Here is a 15192-nt window from a genome sequence, read left to right as displayed (position 1 = left end):
AGAGAAAACGGATGTTCTGTAAATGTACTGAATATGGAAACTCTAAAGCAAACTATTAACATCAGAATAAAGTGTCTCTGTCACTTGAGGTAACCTGAGAAATATACTGAAGTTGAGAATGCATTAAACCATCTGGGCCGCAATATAAAATTTGAGGAAACTGATATTCTGGCCACCATCCATTAGTTCCATGCTTGTTTACAATGAGAGTCAACTGAAACAGAGAACTTTGAATCCCTATTCTAACTACTAATACTTAGATACTAGCTCAAATGTTTTATAATTTCTCCAGAAATACCACTGAGCACAGTGAACACTTATAACATCAGTGATTAAGGACTGCCCGCACTGACCAATGTTAGTAGCATTATTAGGAAGTAGAATTTTAAGCAAATCTTACTTGGAATTCCTTTCCGACGAGAGAGGTGTTCATTGCAATGTCCTGGAACCCACCATCCTGCCCCAAACACTACATTTACTTTTTAACCTAAGGAAGAGGAGCTCTCACTATTATCCACTGCTAAACTACACACAGGAAACTAGAGGCCTATCGCCGCCAAGCGACTCTGACCTGGGGGCTTAAGCCCCCAGATCCCATTTGCTTGTCCCCAAATCACTAGTATTGTCTACTCCTACCTTAACTAGTTGTTAACTAGAGAAGTTGGCAGCCTCGTCGACTGCCCCGACCACATCCCCCGCGAGAAAACAGTGAGAAGTAAACAGAAGACAGCCATTCTGTGGGGAACAGAGGCATTAATATCAGTGAGCAAAAACTGCAGTAATGATGTTATTAATTCTATCTGACAGCCAGACTCTCTTGATAAGGCCCACCACCAGGGTCCAAATCAACAACTTTGGCAGGTGGAGGAAATTTAAATTTTACTTCAATATACTGTACTTACATAATTATAATTAACCTAATTTTACTAATACAATAAGAATGTAGTGTTTGTCTGTACATTTGTTTCAGTCACAATATTGAGAGGGTTGATAGCATACATGATATCATTCTGTTTGAACTGAATAAACACAAGAACTACTTAACCACTTTTCATGACACTTGCCAATATTGCCAATATTAAAGTAGACACACCAAAATTTCCCTACACTTGATCTTATGTCAATTTTATCATTAGGAGCTGAGAAATAACATATTTAAGCACCAGAATACAGCCTCTCAACCAGGGTGAACCAAACAAAACGTTCAACCACTTCCATCACAAGCGAACGTACCACGCCCACCTTGGTTTCTTGCTAACACTAACGGTTGTTGCCTTCTGAACACTGCATGAAATCCAAAGCCATCCCAACTACCATACTCTAGCACCACACGTTTTCAGACCTCAGTTTAAGTGGTGTATCACTTGGAAGCATCAGTTGTAGAGTTCTGTAGTAGTATTGTATGGAAAGGAATAGAATTTAATAGGTATATACTTAGGCTGCCAAATACTGTAATACGAGTTGAATCATGGCTAAATCTCACTTCCTAATAAGCTTCTTAGCTAGTGTGAACACTAAACTGTTCCTCTCATTAACTCCTTTGGCAGAATGCAAGCTAAAACACACATTTTACCGACTTAATAAACTGCACAAATCTTGGCATGTAGAATTGAAACTTTGTTTGGCACACAATCCGACCAAACTAAAATCCAATTGACAATATTTGAGCTAAAGGTAAAGGTGAAGTTTCATCATAAATCGTGACCTACTAGTTAGACGACATATTTCTTTACTGTAAAGTCAATAGGAACAATTATGAGATTCTTAAATTGTAAAGGAAAATGAAGAACAGGGTGAACATTTTGACACTGAAATTGATCCAGTTAGATTCAGCTTAGGAGATTTTGACAGTAACAATACATAACAGTGAAAAGTGATAAAGCGGACAACTTGGATACCTCACAAAATGAGATGTACTAATTACTTCATTCATCCAGAGCACAGGCATTAAGTGTAAGAGTAGACAAGGTTTCTTTTAGTTTTAAGATACTTATGTTCACGTTTCCTTTTCTCAATACCTCCCCTCTCATCTCTGATATTACATATTCAAAATACAATTGGACTTGCACGAGGCAGCACTAGTGTTTGTTTATTGCAGCCGGTAGAGGACAGGAGGCAGAGCAGTGGACAGAGTGCAGTGATCACAAGAGTCTTGTATTACTGTCAGGAAAAAATGGACTTCATAGAAGAATCTGTGAATGCTACAAATGCAAAACCAATAGAGCAAATTCAGAACGGAATGAGTGTTGATCACTCAGAGACTTGTGGCGTTACAGTGAAGGAACCAGTGTATAATGAATGAATGACTGAGCAGTCACAGATTTAGCATGCTACTCTACCTGCAGCAGAGCTGGATGATGGAGCACCAGATGTAAATAACCAGTAGTTTCTGGCATGGCTGAGTGCAATCAAATTTTGAAATAGGCCAAATTATTCTGCTTACATTAATTTACTAAAATAAATTCCTTAAATGATTAATAAAAACATCAAAACCCTCAAAAATAAAAAAAAACTACAAAGCTATTATCCTACATCTAATTCAAAAAAATAGCCGCAGTACCTGTCATTGACGGGACAATCATATAGCATGTGTGTAGTTATCCAACACTCCAGCTACTTTCTGCTAATATTCAGGAATGCTGCTTTACGCGGGACGCAGCAGTAATCCCATCGGAGAGGAGTGGCAGCCAAACCACATCAATCATATCACAACAATGGTCAATGTAACGTTATTCTTGATCAGTTTTATGAGGTATTCGGTATTGTATGCCTTCACATTTAGTTTTCTTCCAACTCTGGGATATAAAGTAGAGCATCTAGTGTTAACGTTCCTTCTTTCATGACTCCCTCTTGTTTCATTCCTCAAGCGATTGTTGGATCGATCAGATGTTAAATGATGGGCCCTTAACGTTCCTTTCCTCACATTCAAAACTCTACACTTCCTCCATTCCAATTACATGCAGGTTCATATCACATGGTGCAAGTAGGGACAAAATACCTCTATAGATCAACGCCCCAAACAAATAGCATTTTTTTTTTAAAGGATTGGAACCTACAATCACAGTTGCTCGCCCCGATAGCACGGCCAAATCGCTCAGTAAAAGGTGAAGATGGTCCGCATCCATGGTGTAGTGGTTAGTGTGATTAGCTGCCACCCCCGGAGGCCCGAGTTCAATTCCCAGCTCTGCCACGAAATTTGAAAAGTGGTACCAGGGCTGGAACAGGGTCCACTCAGCCTCGGTAGGTCAACTGAGTAGAGGTGGGTTCGATTCCTACCTCAGCCATTCTGGAAGTGGTTTTCCACGGTTTCCCACTTCTCCTCCAGGCAAATGCTGGGATGGTACCTAACTTAAGGCTACGGTCGCTTCCTTCCCTCTTCCTTGTCTATCCTTTCCAATCTTCCCATCCCCCTGCAGGCCCCTGTTCAGAACAGCATGTGAGGCCGCCTGAGCCAGGTACTGGTCATCCTCCCCAGTTCCATCCCCGACCCTGAGTTAAGAAGCTTCAAGACACTGCTCTTGAGGTGGTAGAGGTGGGATCCCTCACTGAGTCCGAGGGAAAAACGACCCTGGAGGGTAAGCAGATTAAGAAAGGAAGAAAAGGTGAAGATTTCTGAATCATACCGGCTTCCCTTTCCTTAAACTTACCAGCATTCGCGTTTGAATTTACAGATAAATATGAATTTCACTCATGACCAAGGTCAGGCAATCAGAAAATGAATCTCAACAGTCATGTGTTGACACACTAATTTGTCAAGTAGGCAGATGGACCTCAAGCAAAATGAATCAATAAGAAATGAGTACATGTATTCTTCGATTTCCACGAAAGCCCATGTCTTAAACACATCTTTGATCCATAAGAATATCTAACGCATATATTAAAGTGATTTCCCTACAGTACAAGACAGAACACAAAACTCTGTTGGATAAGTCTTAAAAGACAACTGTTGGTGCGATCTCCAGTGGAAGAAGTGCCGTGCTGTAACAGTGTCCCTGATCAGAAAAGACCACCAATTCTCATTTTCAACAGATGTAGGATGAGTGATGAGCTCTCTGTTAGTGCTCTACCGAGCAGTATAGTAACAATATTTGAAGTAATGCCTACAATCGAACATACAATTTCCAGTACCTGCCCTACAAACTTGTTGCTTTTTAAGGGTGTACGAACCATAGTGAAGCTATTGCATGGCTAAGAAACATTATTTGCGGTCCCCATCAGGAACCCGCTGGTGATATTTACAGAAGCTATTTCCTAATATTTACCAAATGCAGACTTCCAGAAAATCAGTCTTGTGTATCTTCTGGTGCCTACTTGCAAAGCGTTCTTTAGGCTATCATATATACTTTTTTTGTAACTTACAGTTATAGAGATATTGCTTTTTATTTCAAAATTCACGTAAAATCCACCCTGTTGCAACCACATCGTCAAACGATGCAAGGGCACATCCTCCAGCAGCAGTGGGAGTTCCTGACACAGAAAGTGCAGGTAGTGTGGGCCCGTCCAATGGCTCTCAAAGAAATAAATTCCAATCACAAAACATTCACTCTCCCTGGTACTTGATCGGCCGCACCCAGTGAGGACTTTACAATTGATGTTCCCATTATTGTGGAAGTGCGATTCGTCCGAGAATAACATATGCGACACGAATGCTGCATCATTGTCCAGCCTGCCTAATAGCCACTGACATAACTAAATTTGAGCTTCGAAATCCCTGCCATGGAGCTCTTGATGGGTGAAATTTATGTCCATGCAGTATTCGGTAGACGGACGGCTGGCTGGTGTTCACCTGTCGTGAAATCGCCCTTGTACTGATGTGTGGATTGTTACGAGCTGCCTCCAGAACGGCCTCTTCTGTTTCACCCTATGTAACAGGCCTATCACGGAGTGGTGGCTGGTTGGATATTACGCCTGTTGTCCTTAGGCATCTTTCAACACGGCGGAATGTCGTATCAGCCGGGTGTTGCCTGATGGGAAATCGTTCTTGGTGCAGACGTAGTGCTTTGCACGTGTTTTGTCTTGCTTCCCCATAAATGAGGAGTATGTCAACGTATTCTTCTGTGGAAAACTTTCCAAATGACAGCAGAGATTACAGTACATGTAAGCCCTAACCAGCGGAGTATGCGCAGGTCACACAAGATGAATAACAGCGTCATTCAACTGTTTGAATGTGGCAAATGTGAGCCTGTGTTTACATATTCAAATACCATACCTATGCAAAAACATTTCAATGATGCAGAATTCGAATCACCGCTGGCACATTCCATCGATTGTGAGGCGAACGTCTAATCACATCGCTACGCTACACTGCTGGGAATATGCTGGTAGTACGGCAAGAGCAGAGTACATACGCCATCTGGTTTGGTGTTTAAGACATTCATTACTACACTGTTACCTAGTTTTATGCATTGATTCCCCTCTTCGTTACACCCGGTCACGAAGCAAGACACATTAACCTAGTTACATGGTAAAAGGACGTTGCTACATTATTTAAAGGCATCATGTTTTGCGAACGGATTATATACCATTTCGGTAGGGTTCAGAATCGTGTGCAAAATGTGCTCCCTGAACATTAGTATTATATAGTATCTTCTATGCAGCGGAGTGCCATGCAATGAACAAAAAAGGCCTTATTAAGAAACTTGAAATCAAAGAGAGATTTTGAGAAAAATATTGGGCTCCATAAAAGACAAAGGTGAATGTAGAAGACGGCAAAACCACAAGCTCTATTTCCACATAAAAAAGATAACCGAAACGATGCGGAAGAGAAGGATTTCTTTCTACGGTCACATGACAAGAATGAGCTCTGCAAGGTCAACCAAGTGGATTTTCTTCTACTTCCAAGATAAGAAGACAAAAGTGGCCTGGTTCAGAGAGGTAGAAAAAGATCTAGAAGAAGTGGGCATCATACATGATGATATAATGGAGCACAACCCACTTAAGAAGAAACTTCAAGACCACAAGAGTTTTGAAGAAAAGCCAAAGCTGAAAACAGGGAAGGCATGAATCAAAGAAAGAAAGGATCAGCTCTGGCAACGAATGTGGGAGTACTGAGCAAATGTTATGGCCCAGGGAAGGAGACAGTTCAAATAAGTTGGTCCTTAGTTAGCCGAAACAACATGAATGAATGAATGAATGAATAATCTTAGTGTTTTTCCTGCATTGGCACAAGGTTCACTGTTCGGCTATCCAGTCTCCAATTGATTGTATACAGTGCATTACTTGGGTTCAACTGCAAGTACAATTGAAGAAAGTGAACTATTCAAGGCCTTACGATCGGCCAGTAACAGATCAGCTCCAGGCCCTGATGGTATGACTTATCTTTCCTACAAAAAGTACTGGAACATCATGAAAACAACCCTTTTAACACTAATGCAACTATTGTTCGCCAATCTACAAGATTGCACAGGTGTTAATACAGGAATTATAATCCTTGTACCCAAAGTCCCCGCACCATGAACTGTATCGGATTTCCGACCAATAACAACACTCCTCAACACCGATTACAAACTCTTCATGAAAATACTGGCGAAAAGAATACAACCCTACCTTAATAACATCATCAAGGTAGGGCAAACATGTGCTATTCCCGAAAGGAAAATAACCCACATCCTACAGGCAGTAAGAAATGCAGTTTTAAACTTTGAAGCAGAACCAACTGAAATGGGCGCGATTCCAAACCTGGACTTCCGAAAAGCTTTTGACAGAGTGCATCATGGGTACTTGTTAGCAGTGCTCCAACGCTTAGGTCTCCCAACCGCAATATGCAATCTTATTCGAACCCTGTATAGTTCGGCGTATTCTCGAATACTTCTTAATGGAGACATTTCCAGACCAATTCCAATTAAAATATCGGTACGACAAGGATGTCCCCTATCAATGACTCTTTTTGCTTTAAGTACTGAGCCCTTTATTCGGGCAGTCCACTTTGTAATGTGCACGATTCCGAACCCCCAGAGCCTGTTCACGGTTGCAGCCTATGCTGATGACGTCACCATATTACTACAGACACCAACCGTTGCCCCACAGTTGAAGAGCATAATAAAAACTTACGAGAAAGCCTCTAATGCCCAAGTCAGTTATAAAAAATCTGAGATACTACCGCTTGGTAGCTGGTCACAAGAGATGACTATTGCGTCCGTACCAATTAAAGATAGAATTAAGATTTTGAGATTAGTGTTTCCCCCTAATATGTCCCAAAATATTGACAAACTGGACAACCATAGATACGCTAGATAGCACTGCATTTCTCTATTATAATCAAATCTCTCCAACTCGATTGTAACTGGCATTAGAAAAAGGGGACTGCCCTTATAATGAAAACTACTGGGCGATTTGGCCGTGCGGTTAGAAGTGCGCAGCTATGAGCTTGCATCCGGGAGATAGTGGGTTCTGACCCCACTGTCTACAGCCCTGAAGATGGTTTTCCATGATTTCCCATTTTCATACCAGGCGAATGCTGGGGCTATACCTCAATTCTGGCTATGGCCGATTCCTTCCCACTCGTAGGCCTCACCTCTCCCATCGTTGCCACAAGACCTATCTGTGCCAGTGTGACGTAAAACAGATCATTAATATAAATGAAAAAACTCCATCCCCACTGTGAGTGGCAGTAGCCAAGTGAGCCTGCCGTTATAGTAGAAACTCCCGAACTCGATTGTGATTCGCAGTAGGAAATGTGGCCTGCCATTGTTAACAAAACTTCCCCAATGCCTACCTTACATCGGAAACAATGTATGGCGTCCTCCCTGTTTTGTTTCTCGGGTAGCACTAAGAGACATGCAATTTAATATAATCTTACTCACTGCCTTTACAGTAATTTACAGAGAAATTCATCTTAACAATTTTTAGATACGGATGGATGATAATGTGGTTTTACACATTAAGACAATCATGACAAAAAACATTGTCAGGTAACACAATTAAAAAATATTTCCATGATAGCAATGCTCGGCGTTGATATAGACTTGGCAACAAAAATAGAAATTCGAAATTCATGAATAGGGCCTATCTCTGTTATCATAGCCGGTACAGTAAAAATGTATAAGACATTAATAATTGCAAATTTAATTCTATATAACTTTAGTTATGTAGTATTTATCAATAGGACCTCTAATAACATAAATATTTGAGAATTAAATTTTAGACCTTCCTCTACCACCATTTTACTCAGCGTAAATAACATTATTTGTAGCCTAGACTGTAATGGCTCATTTCCCAAGTTTACATACTAAATTTTATTAAATTCTCTTCAGCCATTTTCTCATGATGCCCATACAGACAGACAGACAGACAGACGGACGGACAGACAGACAGAGATGACGGAAAATTTAAAAGTGCATTTCCTTATTACTGTGGACATGAACAATACAGAAAAACCATTCTTGTTAAATTCTGAACAATGTACAGACAAAACTCTTATTTTATATATACACTGTTTATAGATTTTATTTCAAGAAAGCTTATGGACTCCATCCATAGACCATCATTATTAAAAATTTTAAGAAATTTTGGACTTCCCCCAAAGCTAATCAAGTTTACTGAACTTACTCTAACCAATACAATTTCTAAAATTAAGTTCAGAGGAGAACTTTCTGAACCATTCTTGGTAAAATCTGGTTTAAGACAGGGTGACGGATTGTCACCTCTTCCTTTTAACTGTGCACTAGAGTAAGTTATGAGGGAATGGTACAAGAACAACTCGAAAAATATAAAAACTGGAACCCAGAAGGATAACATACATTTGAACTGTCTAGGATTTGATGTTGATCTAGCTCTTCTTGCCAATGATATTCAGGAAACAAAACAACAAATAAAACATTTACAGGAAATAGCTCAAAATTTGAAAATTTTGTTTGAATAAACAGGAATTATGCTAACTCAACTTCCACTTGAAATAAAGTTAAGCTGGGAGACCAAGAAATAAAAATTGTAGAAAAATTTAAATATTTAGGGGAAATAATCACATATAACCTGAACAAGAAACCAGCATGGCAAAGTAGAATAGATAAACTGGTTACAGCACAGCATGTTATCAAGAATACATATACTAATAAGTGTCTCTCAACCATGGACGCCCATAGGATAGTTTGTAAGGGGGGGGAGGCTAGACCTGGGGGTATGTAGTATTTTTAATATTTTGGAAGATGAATGGTGACTTGTATTCTACGGTAGAGTACCACACGCGGCATCCCCTACCACTTCTACGTAATACCGATTTTTAAATCATTTTCGTGAAACAAAAACACCTGGCTATATTAGGTTTTATCCTTTCCCTGAGAGCTAGTGGGGGGAGAAGCGCGTCCCCACCTTGCCCCCGGGCATGGGCGCCCATGCTCTCAATAGCAACCAAATTGAAACACTACAAAAGAGTCACTCAGCCACAAATTACATATGCACGTAAAACATTATTCAAAACAACAAACATAGTTGCAATTGATACTCAAGTTAGAAAGGAGAATAGGGAGAACCTTTTTAAATAAAAATTATCAAGTAAACAGAGTCTGGAGACTAGCTTCCAATAAAACAGTTTATAAAGAAATAAAATTTGTGACTAGCACAATGAAAAAGAAACGAATCATATTCTTAGGGCATCTAATATGGTCACCAGAAAATAGAATCAGTAGAAAAATTATGGAAGAGTAAGAATAATAGATGGATCACAGAACTTAAACAAATACACTCAATATATTGAAAGATAAACACACTAGATTACAGATGAAAATCAACAAGCAGAGAATAGGAAGAGTGATTCCAGAAGCAGAAAGAAAATTATGTTCAGAAAGAATGAAACGGTACTGGGCTGACAAAAAGAAAAACCTTCATAAACCTGACTAAAGTAGTCCTATGTTGGCTAAAAAAATTAAAATAAATATATAGATTATACCTATTCAGTATGTTGGTAGGTAAAAAGTTTTAAAAATGATGAATAATTTTCTGAAGATTAGTGACACAAAAATGAAGGTTTTTTTTTTTTAATATCCATAGACCAGAAGTTGTTAAAACACACACCTTTTGACAAACAAAACTGACTGGAACTACCTTTTGGAAATCCTTTAAAGCAGTAACTTCTGGCTCTATGGGAAATATAGAGGAACAACACACTTCTCTTACAGGTTACTTCTCCAACTGTTTACCACCCCATCCTTCACATCAACGCCTCACATTTTTTTCGCCTGGCCGGGTGACGCCTCATCTTTAAATTCGTACCTCGCAGGCCTCAAAAAAACATATCGGCCTGACACCACGAAGGAAGTCTGCCTTCCCAACAGTTCACCTGCATCTCTCGCAATGTTCATCCTTCTATCACCGATTATGAAATTGAAAGGGAACTCCGCATCCTGGGCGTCCATAGTGCCTCTAGACTACTCGCCGGCACCGAACCGCCCTCGGATATACTACTATATATTCGTCAGGCAGATAATCTCAAGTACATCGCGGACAATGGAGTGTTTATCCATTGCCGCCACCATAGGGCCGAACCTACTCCCCAGAATATTCTGGCTCAGTTACTAGACAACACACCAGCTCCACATCCAGCAACGCCGCCGCAGGAACCACCGCAACAACAGACTTCACCCTCTCTTTCCATCGCCCAAGTGACCACCATTTCCACTACTACCCCCCACCAGCACCACTACTACTACTACTACCACCACCACCACCTCTGCTGTACATACCTCCTCTCCCGTTCCTAGCACCACCACAGTCATGTCCCATCCTACCTCCTTTATGATGTCCTCTCACCCCGTACGTCACACCCCTGAACAACCTAGTCCACAGCAAGTACTCCTTCAGCCACCTGGAGAGGAAACTACCACTGCTACCCCAACTGACCCAGGAAGACCACCATCGTCCCCAACACTGCCTGACAACAATACCATCCATAGCTGTGTTGTACGCGGAGTGGACCCCAGCATTCAACCTGAAGACATAACCGAAGACCTCCGCAAGACAGGAATTCCCGTACGACAAGCGTTCCGGATCCGCAACGCCGACGGCCCTACCTTCCTCGTACGCCTCCATCTGCCAACCTACGAAGATGTCCAACACCCCGTCGATCACGGATTACATCTTCAAGGCCGCTACCACCATGTAGAACACTCCCGTTCTCCTATTCCTTCTATGACCCGCCCTACCACATCCCGACGTCGTCCCCGGCTCGCCCCACCTCCACAACCATCTAGTCCGCTGCCTCGTTTTTATCCAACCCAGCCTGGCTGCCCTCTAACCCCACCGTCTAACTCTGACCTTCTCCGTCTACTACTCACCTCACTCAGGAATTTCTCCTCATTATTTCACATCCTGGCGCTCCACATTTCCCCTCACACATACCCCAGATTTTAACCGTTGTATATACTTGTATCACTGTATTGTACATTAAAATTGTAAGATTGTAAATCAAACATGCATGTAAAATCCTAATGTAAAACCTTACCACCTCCCTTGCAACATCACTGCATCTCTCCCTACCACCCTGGTAAACTCATTTAAACCCCACTCCTAGCGAGCATCCCCTACAATTCCCATCTATGTAACCAAGATACCCTGTAAATCCTCCTCCCTAAATTCTGCACATCGTTCTTTCCATCTCCCTCAATCAACATTCCTCACAGTTCTCATCACATCTCTGGCCTGGGAGACAGCGTTACTGTCTAGGGGCCCGCCCTGCTCTTTGGACGGGGAATGAAGCACCTCCTAAAAATATATATATATACAGTATATATAGAAATCCATAACACTGTCTTAAGTAAACAATTCCATACCACACTACAGAAAAATGGACAAAGGTATACAAGCATCCCTCACTAATACTGGTACTCTTTTTCCTACTGACGTACCTTACTTGCTCACACAATTACAAACTGTTAACCAGCGTGTGTGTTAGTAATAAAACCCATTGGTCTAATACACCAAAAATGCATAGTGTGTCTTCGTGGAGGAGGATGGTTCTGTTTCGTATCGGACATTTTCATTCGGATGTATGAAAAATATAGTAAGATTTCTGATATTTTACTATAAAAGTAAATATATTTCTAAGGGTGGGTTGGTGAGGTCCCTTGCATTGGCAATGAACCCACCCTCCCTCCCTCTCTCTCCTACATGTTATACAAGAAGATTTCTAGGCTCCAGATTCCCTGTGTACTTCATGCTTTTTTTTTTTTCCTCCTTGGGGAGTTCCAACCAAACCTGGATAGAGGGGAGACCCCATCATAGTGGTGGATACTATACATGGGTACTTTAAACCCATAGAGATCTGCCCACTGACCCCATGATGATGATGATTGTTGTTGTTTAAAGGGACCTAAGATCTAGGTCATTGGCCCCTGATGGTACGAAATGAAACGAAATGTAATGACAATTTAAAATTCAAAAATTCATCTAACTTAATGACCAGAATTCAAAACATGACGATGAAGAACGAATGGATGAATATGAATTTAAAATAATCAGTAAATCCAACTCACAATTTTAAAAATTAAAAATAATTCCAAAATCAATCCACTGACTAGAATTCAAAGAGACGACGATGAGCAATGATTATGAACTTAAAACAATCAGAGGATCCAGCCTACAATGCCTCACCTTCCCAGAAACTAACTTAAAACAATGGTATATACTGACCAAGGAGCAGCTTCTAAAGCAAAATCCTGAATTAATGATGCTTGTTGTCTAAAGGGGTCCAAAATCCAGGTCAATGGCCCCTCATAATTGTGCTTATCGCTAGTAAAATAGAACCATGGTATTTCTCACGTAACTACAAATCACAAGTAACGTAGACTCATGGTGTTTCTCATATTGTGTTACTAGTCACAGATGATGGACTACGCACAGGTAACGCAGACCTATGCTGATTCGCACATAATAGCGCCACTCATAGGCAATGCAAACCCATGGTGTTCCTCACACAGTGGTACTAATCAAAGGGATCTGTACTATCCCGTGGTGTTCTTTACACAGTGGGTACTAATCACAGGCACCACAGACCCACGGCGTTGCTCATATAGTGGTACTAATCACAGGAAACGCCCTGATCTGTGGTGTTCCTCAAAACGCAGACCCATGATGTCTGCGACCAGATGCTGGAAACACCCCAGTGAGGATAACCTCTTTTTCTTCTCCTTGGGGAGTTCCAACCAAACCTGGATAGAGGGGAGACCCCATCATAGTGGTGGATACTATACATGGGTACTTTAAACCCATAGAGATCCGCCCAGTGACCCCAGGTATTCCTAACATAGTGGTACTAATTGCAAAAAAAGTCGACTCATTGTATTTCTCGCGTGATGGTACTAAGCACAGGTAATTTCATGGTTCAAAATTCAACATCCTTTGCTCGCCCTTTTTAGTCGCCTCTTATGACAGGCAGGGGATATGGTGGGTGCATTCCTTCCTTGCGTCCCCCACCAACAGGGGGCTCTCTTTAATCAAATTTTAGTTTCTGTATATCTTCAAAGGTCCATTTCTAACATTAACACTTTCCTCAGCAAATTCCAGTGCTGCAATGAAATGGGAAAAACATATCCACCACGACATTGAAACAATAGAAGGCTCAAACCAAGGTGGACCAGGCGAGTTGGCCGTGCGCGTAGAGACGCGCGGCTGTGAGCTTGCATCCGGGAGATAGTAGGTTCGAATCCCACTATCAGCAGCCCTGAAGATGGTTTTCTGTGGTTTTCCATTTTCACACCAGGCAAATGCTGGGGGTGTACCTTAATTAAGGCCACGACCGCTTCCTTCCAACTCCTAGGCCTTTCCTATCCCATCGTCGCCATAAGACCTATCTGTGTCGGTGTGACTTAAAGCCCCTAGCAAAAAAAAAACCAAGGTGAGATCTGGCTATCAGGAGAGATTGCCGATTTCTGTACTGAGATACCCTAGGTCCAAATAAATATTTTTTTTAAATTTTTTTTTTTAAGGGAGCCCAGTAATTTTACTAATAGCACCTGCATATCATCCTCTAACTACCCATTAACTAAATAATTGTGATCCAATAGAAACATGCTGAATCTTTAATCTTATTCAGTAGCACAAATTACCCCATACCCTGACACTGGTATTATTTGTATCTATGATATATAAAAAACACCAATGGTGCAACAATTCCTTAATGGCCTTGACCTGGAAGGACAACCACTGTTGGCTAAATATCAGAATGTTACATAGTCGACATGACATCCTTAGCCATACTCCTTAACTTTCGCGGCAGGACCCTCTGCCTCTCGTACCTGAAACCTATTTAGTTTTTCTCACAAGGCTGAGTGAATTCCATTTCAGCCTTCAGTCCAGAATAAAAATTGTTGAACTGAATTCAATCCTGGGAATCAAGAGTAAGAGTCAGACATGCTAACCGTATACCACGGCACAGGCTTGATATATTAAAATAAGTGTTTAAATTCGTAGCCTACTGGATTAGCCCTTGTAAAAATAACTGAAGGAGGAAACAGAAAGAGTTCAAAGTATAAGCTAAGATAACTTACCAGTAGGCAGCAACAACACCTGCAATGTGAACATATTTGACAAAGAGTCCTTCTTGCATCTTTTAGTTAGCAGGCTAACGATTGATATGAAAAAAATAAAATGTGAGAGATGTGAATTTCACGACCCCATCATCAGTGCCAAATATCTAACTTCAATGCTGTTACCGGCATAACGTACGTGGGGCGTTAAGATGTTTTATAACTATATCCAGATTATGTGACATTGTTAGTATAGCACTTCACAGCAATAAGTCTTCCCAGAGGAAAATTAAATATATTCTGGTAATTTTTAAACAAGTGGGAACATGTAGGACGCCACCAGAAAATTGTCACGCTACCGTCCCACCGGCTCGTAAGGTTTAATGAAACACTGCTTATAACATAAGAGACCCTGTGAAGGTTGATTCGACAAGACGAAAGGAATGGAATGCACTACTCATACTCTGATGATGATGATGATGATGATGATGCTTGTTGTTTACAGGAACCTAACATCTAGGTCATCGGCCCAAACTCATAAGTTTTACCTAACCTAATACCGTTCAACGATGGCAGTTTTTGACATAGCTTGATTCAAGTCGTCATTGACAAAGCTGTCATTCATACTAGAACCAAACATGGGAAGTAATTCCTGACAGCCCCGACCTACACATCAATAGACAGTAAATTTCCCAAGACAATTCCAACTCCACAAAGTTAACCTGCAATTCTGCCT

The 15192-nt window shown here is 41.0% G+C and overlaps 1 protein-coding gene across 1 annotated transcript in view; it reads right to left on the bottom strand.

Moving 5' to 3' along the window:
• Nucleotides 1-14929, bottom strand: part of LOC136874318 (GDP-fucose transporter 1) — a 59579-nt gene extending 44650 nt beyond the window's left edge. Inside the window, exon 1 of the mRNA XM_067147962.2 lies at nt 14478-14929. Within this exon, the coding sequence (XP_067004063.2) occupies nt 14478-14536 (59 nt within the window). The 5' untranslated portion in view covers nt 14537-14929. The remainder of the gene's footprint in view (nt 1-14477) is intronic.
• Between the last annotated feature and the right edge of the window lie 263 nt (nt 14930-15192).

The sequence above is a fragment of the Anabrus simplex genome, chromosome 5, assembly GCF_040414725.1.
Source record: "Anabrus simplex isolate iqAnaSimp1 chromosome 5, ASM4041472v1, whole genome shotgun sequence".
Classification (NCBI taxonomy): domain Eukaryota; kingdom Metazoa; phylum Arthropoda; class Insecta; order Orthoptera; family Tettigoniidae; genus Anabrus; species Anabrus simplex.
The sequence above is the reverse complement of the archived record's forward strand: the minus strand, read 5'-3'. Positions and strand labels throughout refer to the sequence as shown.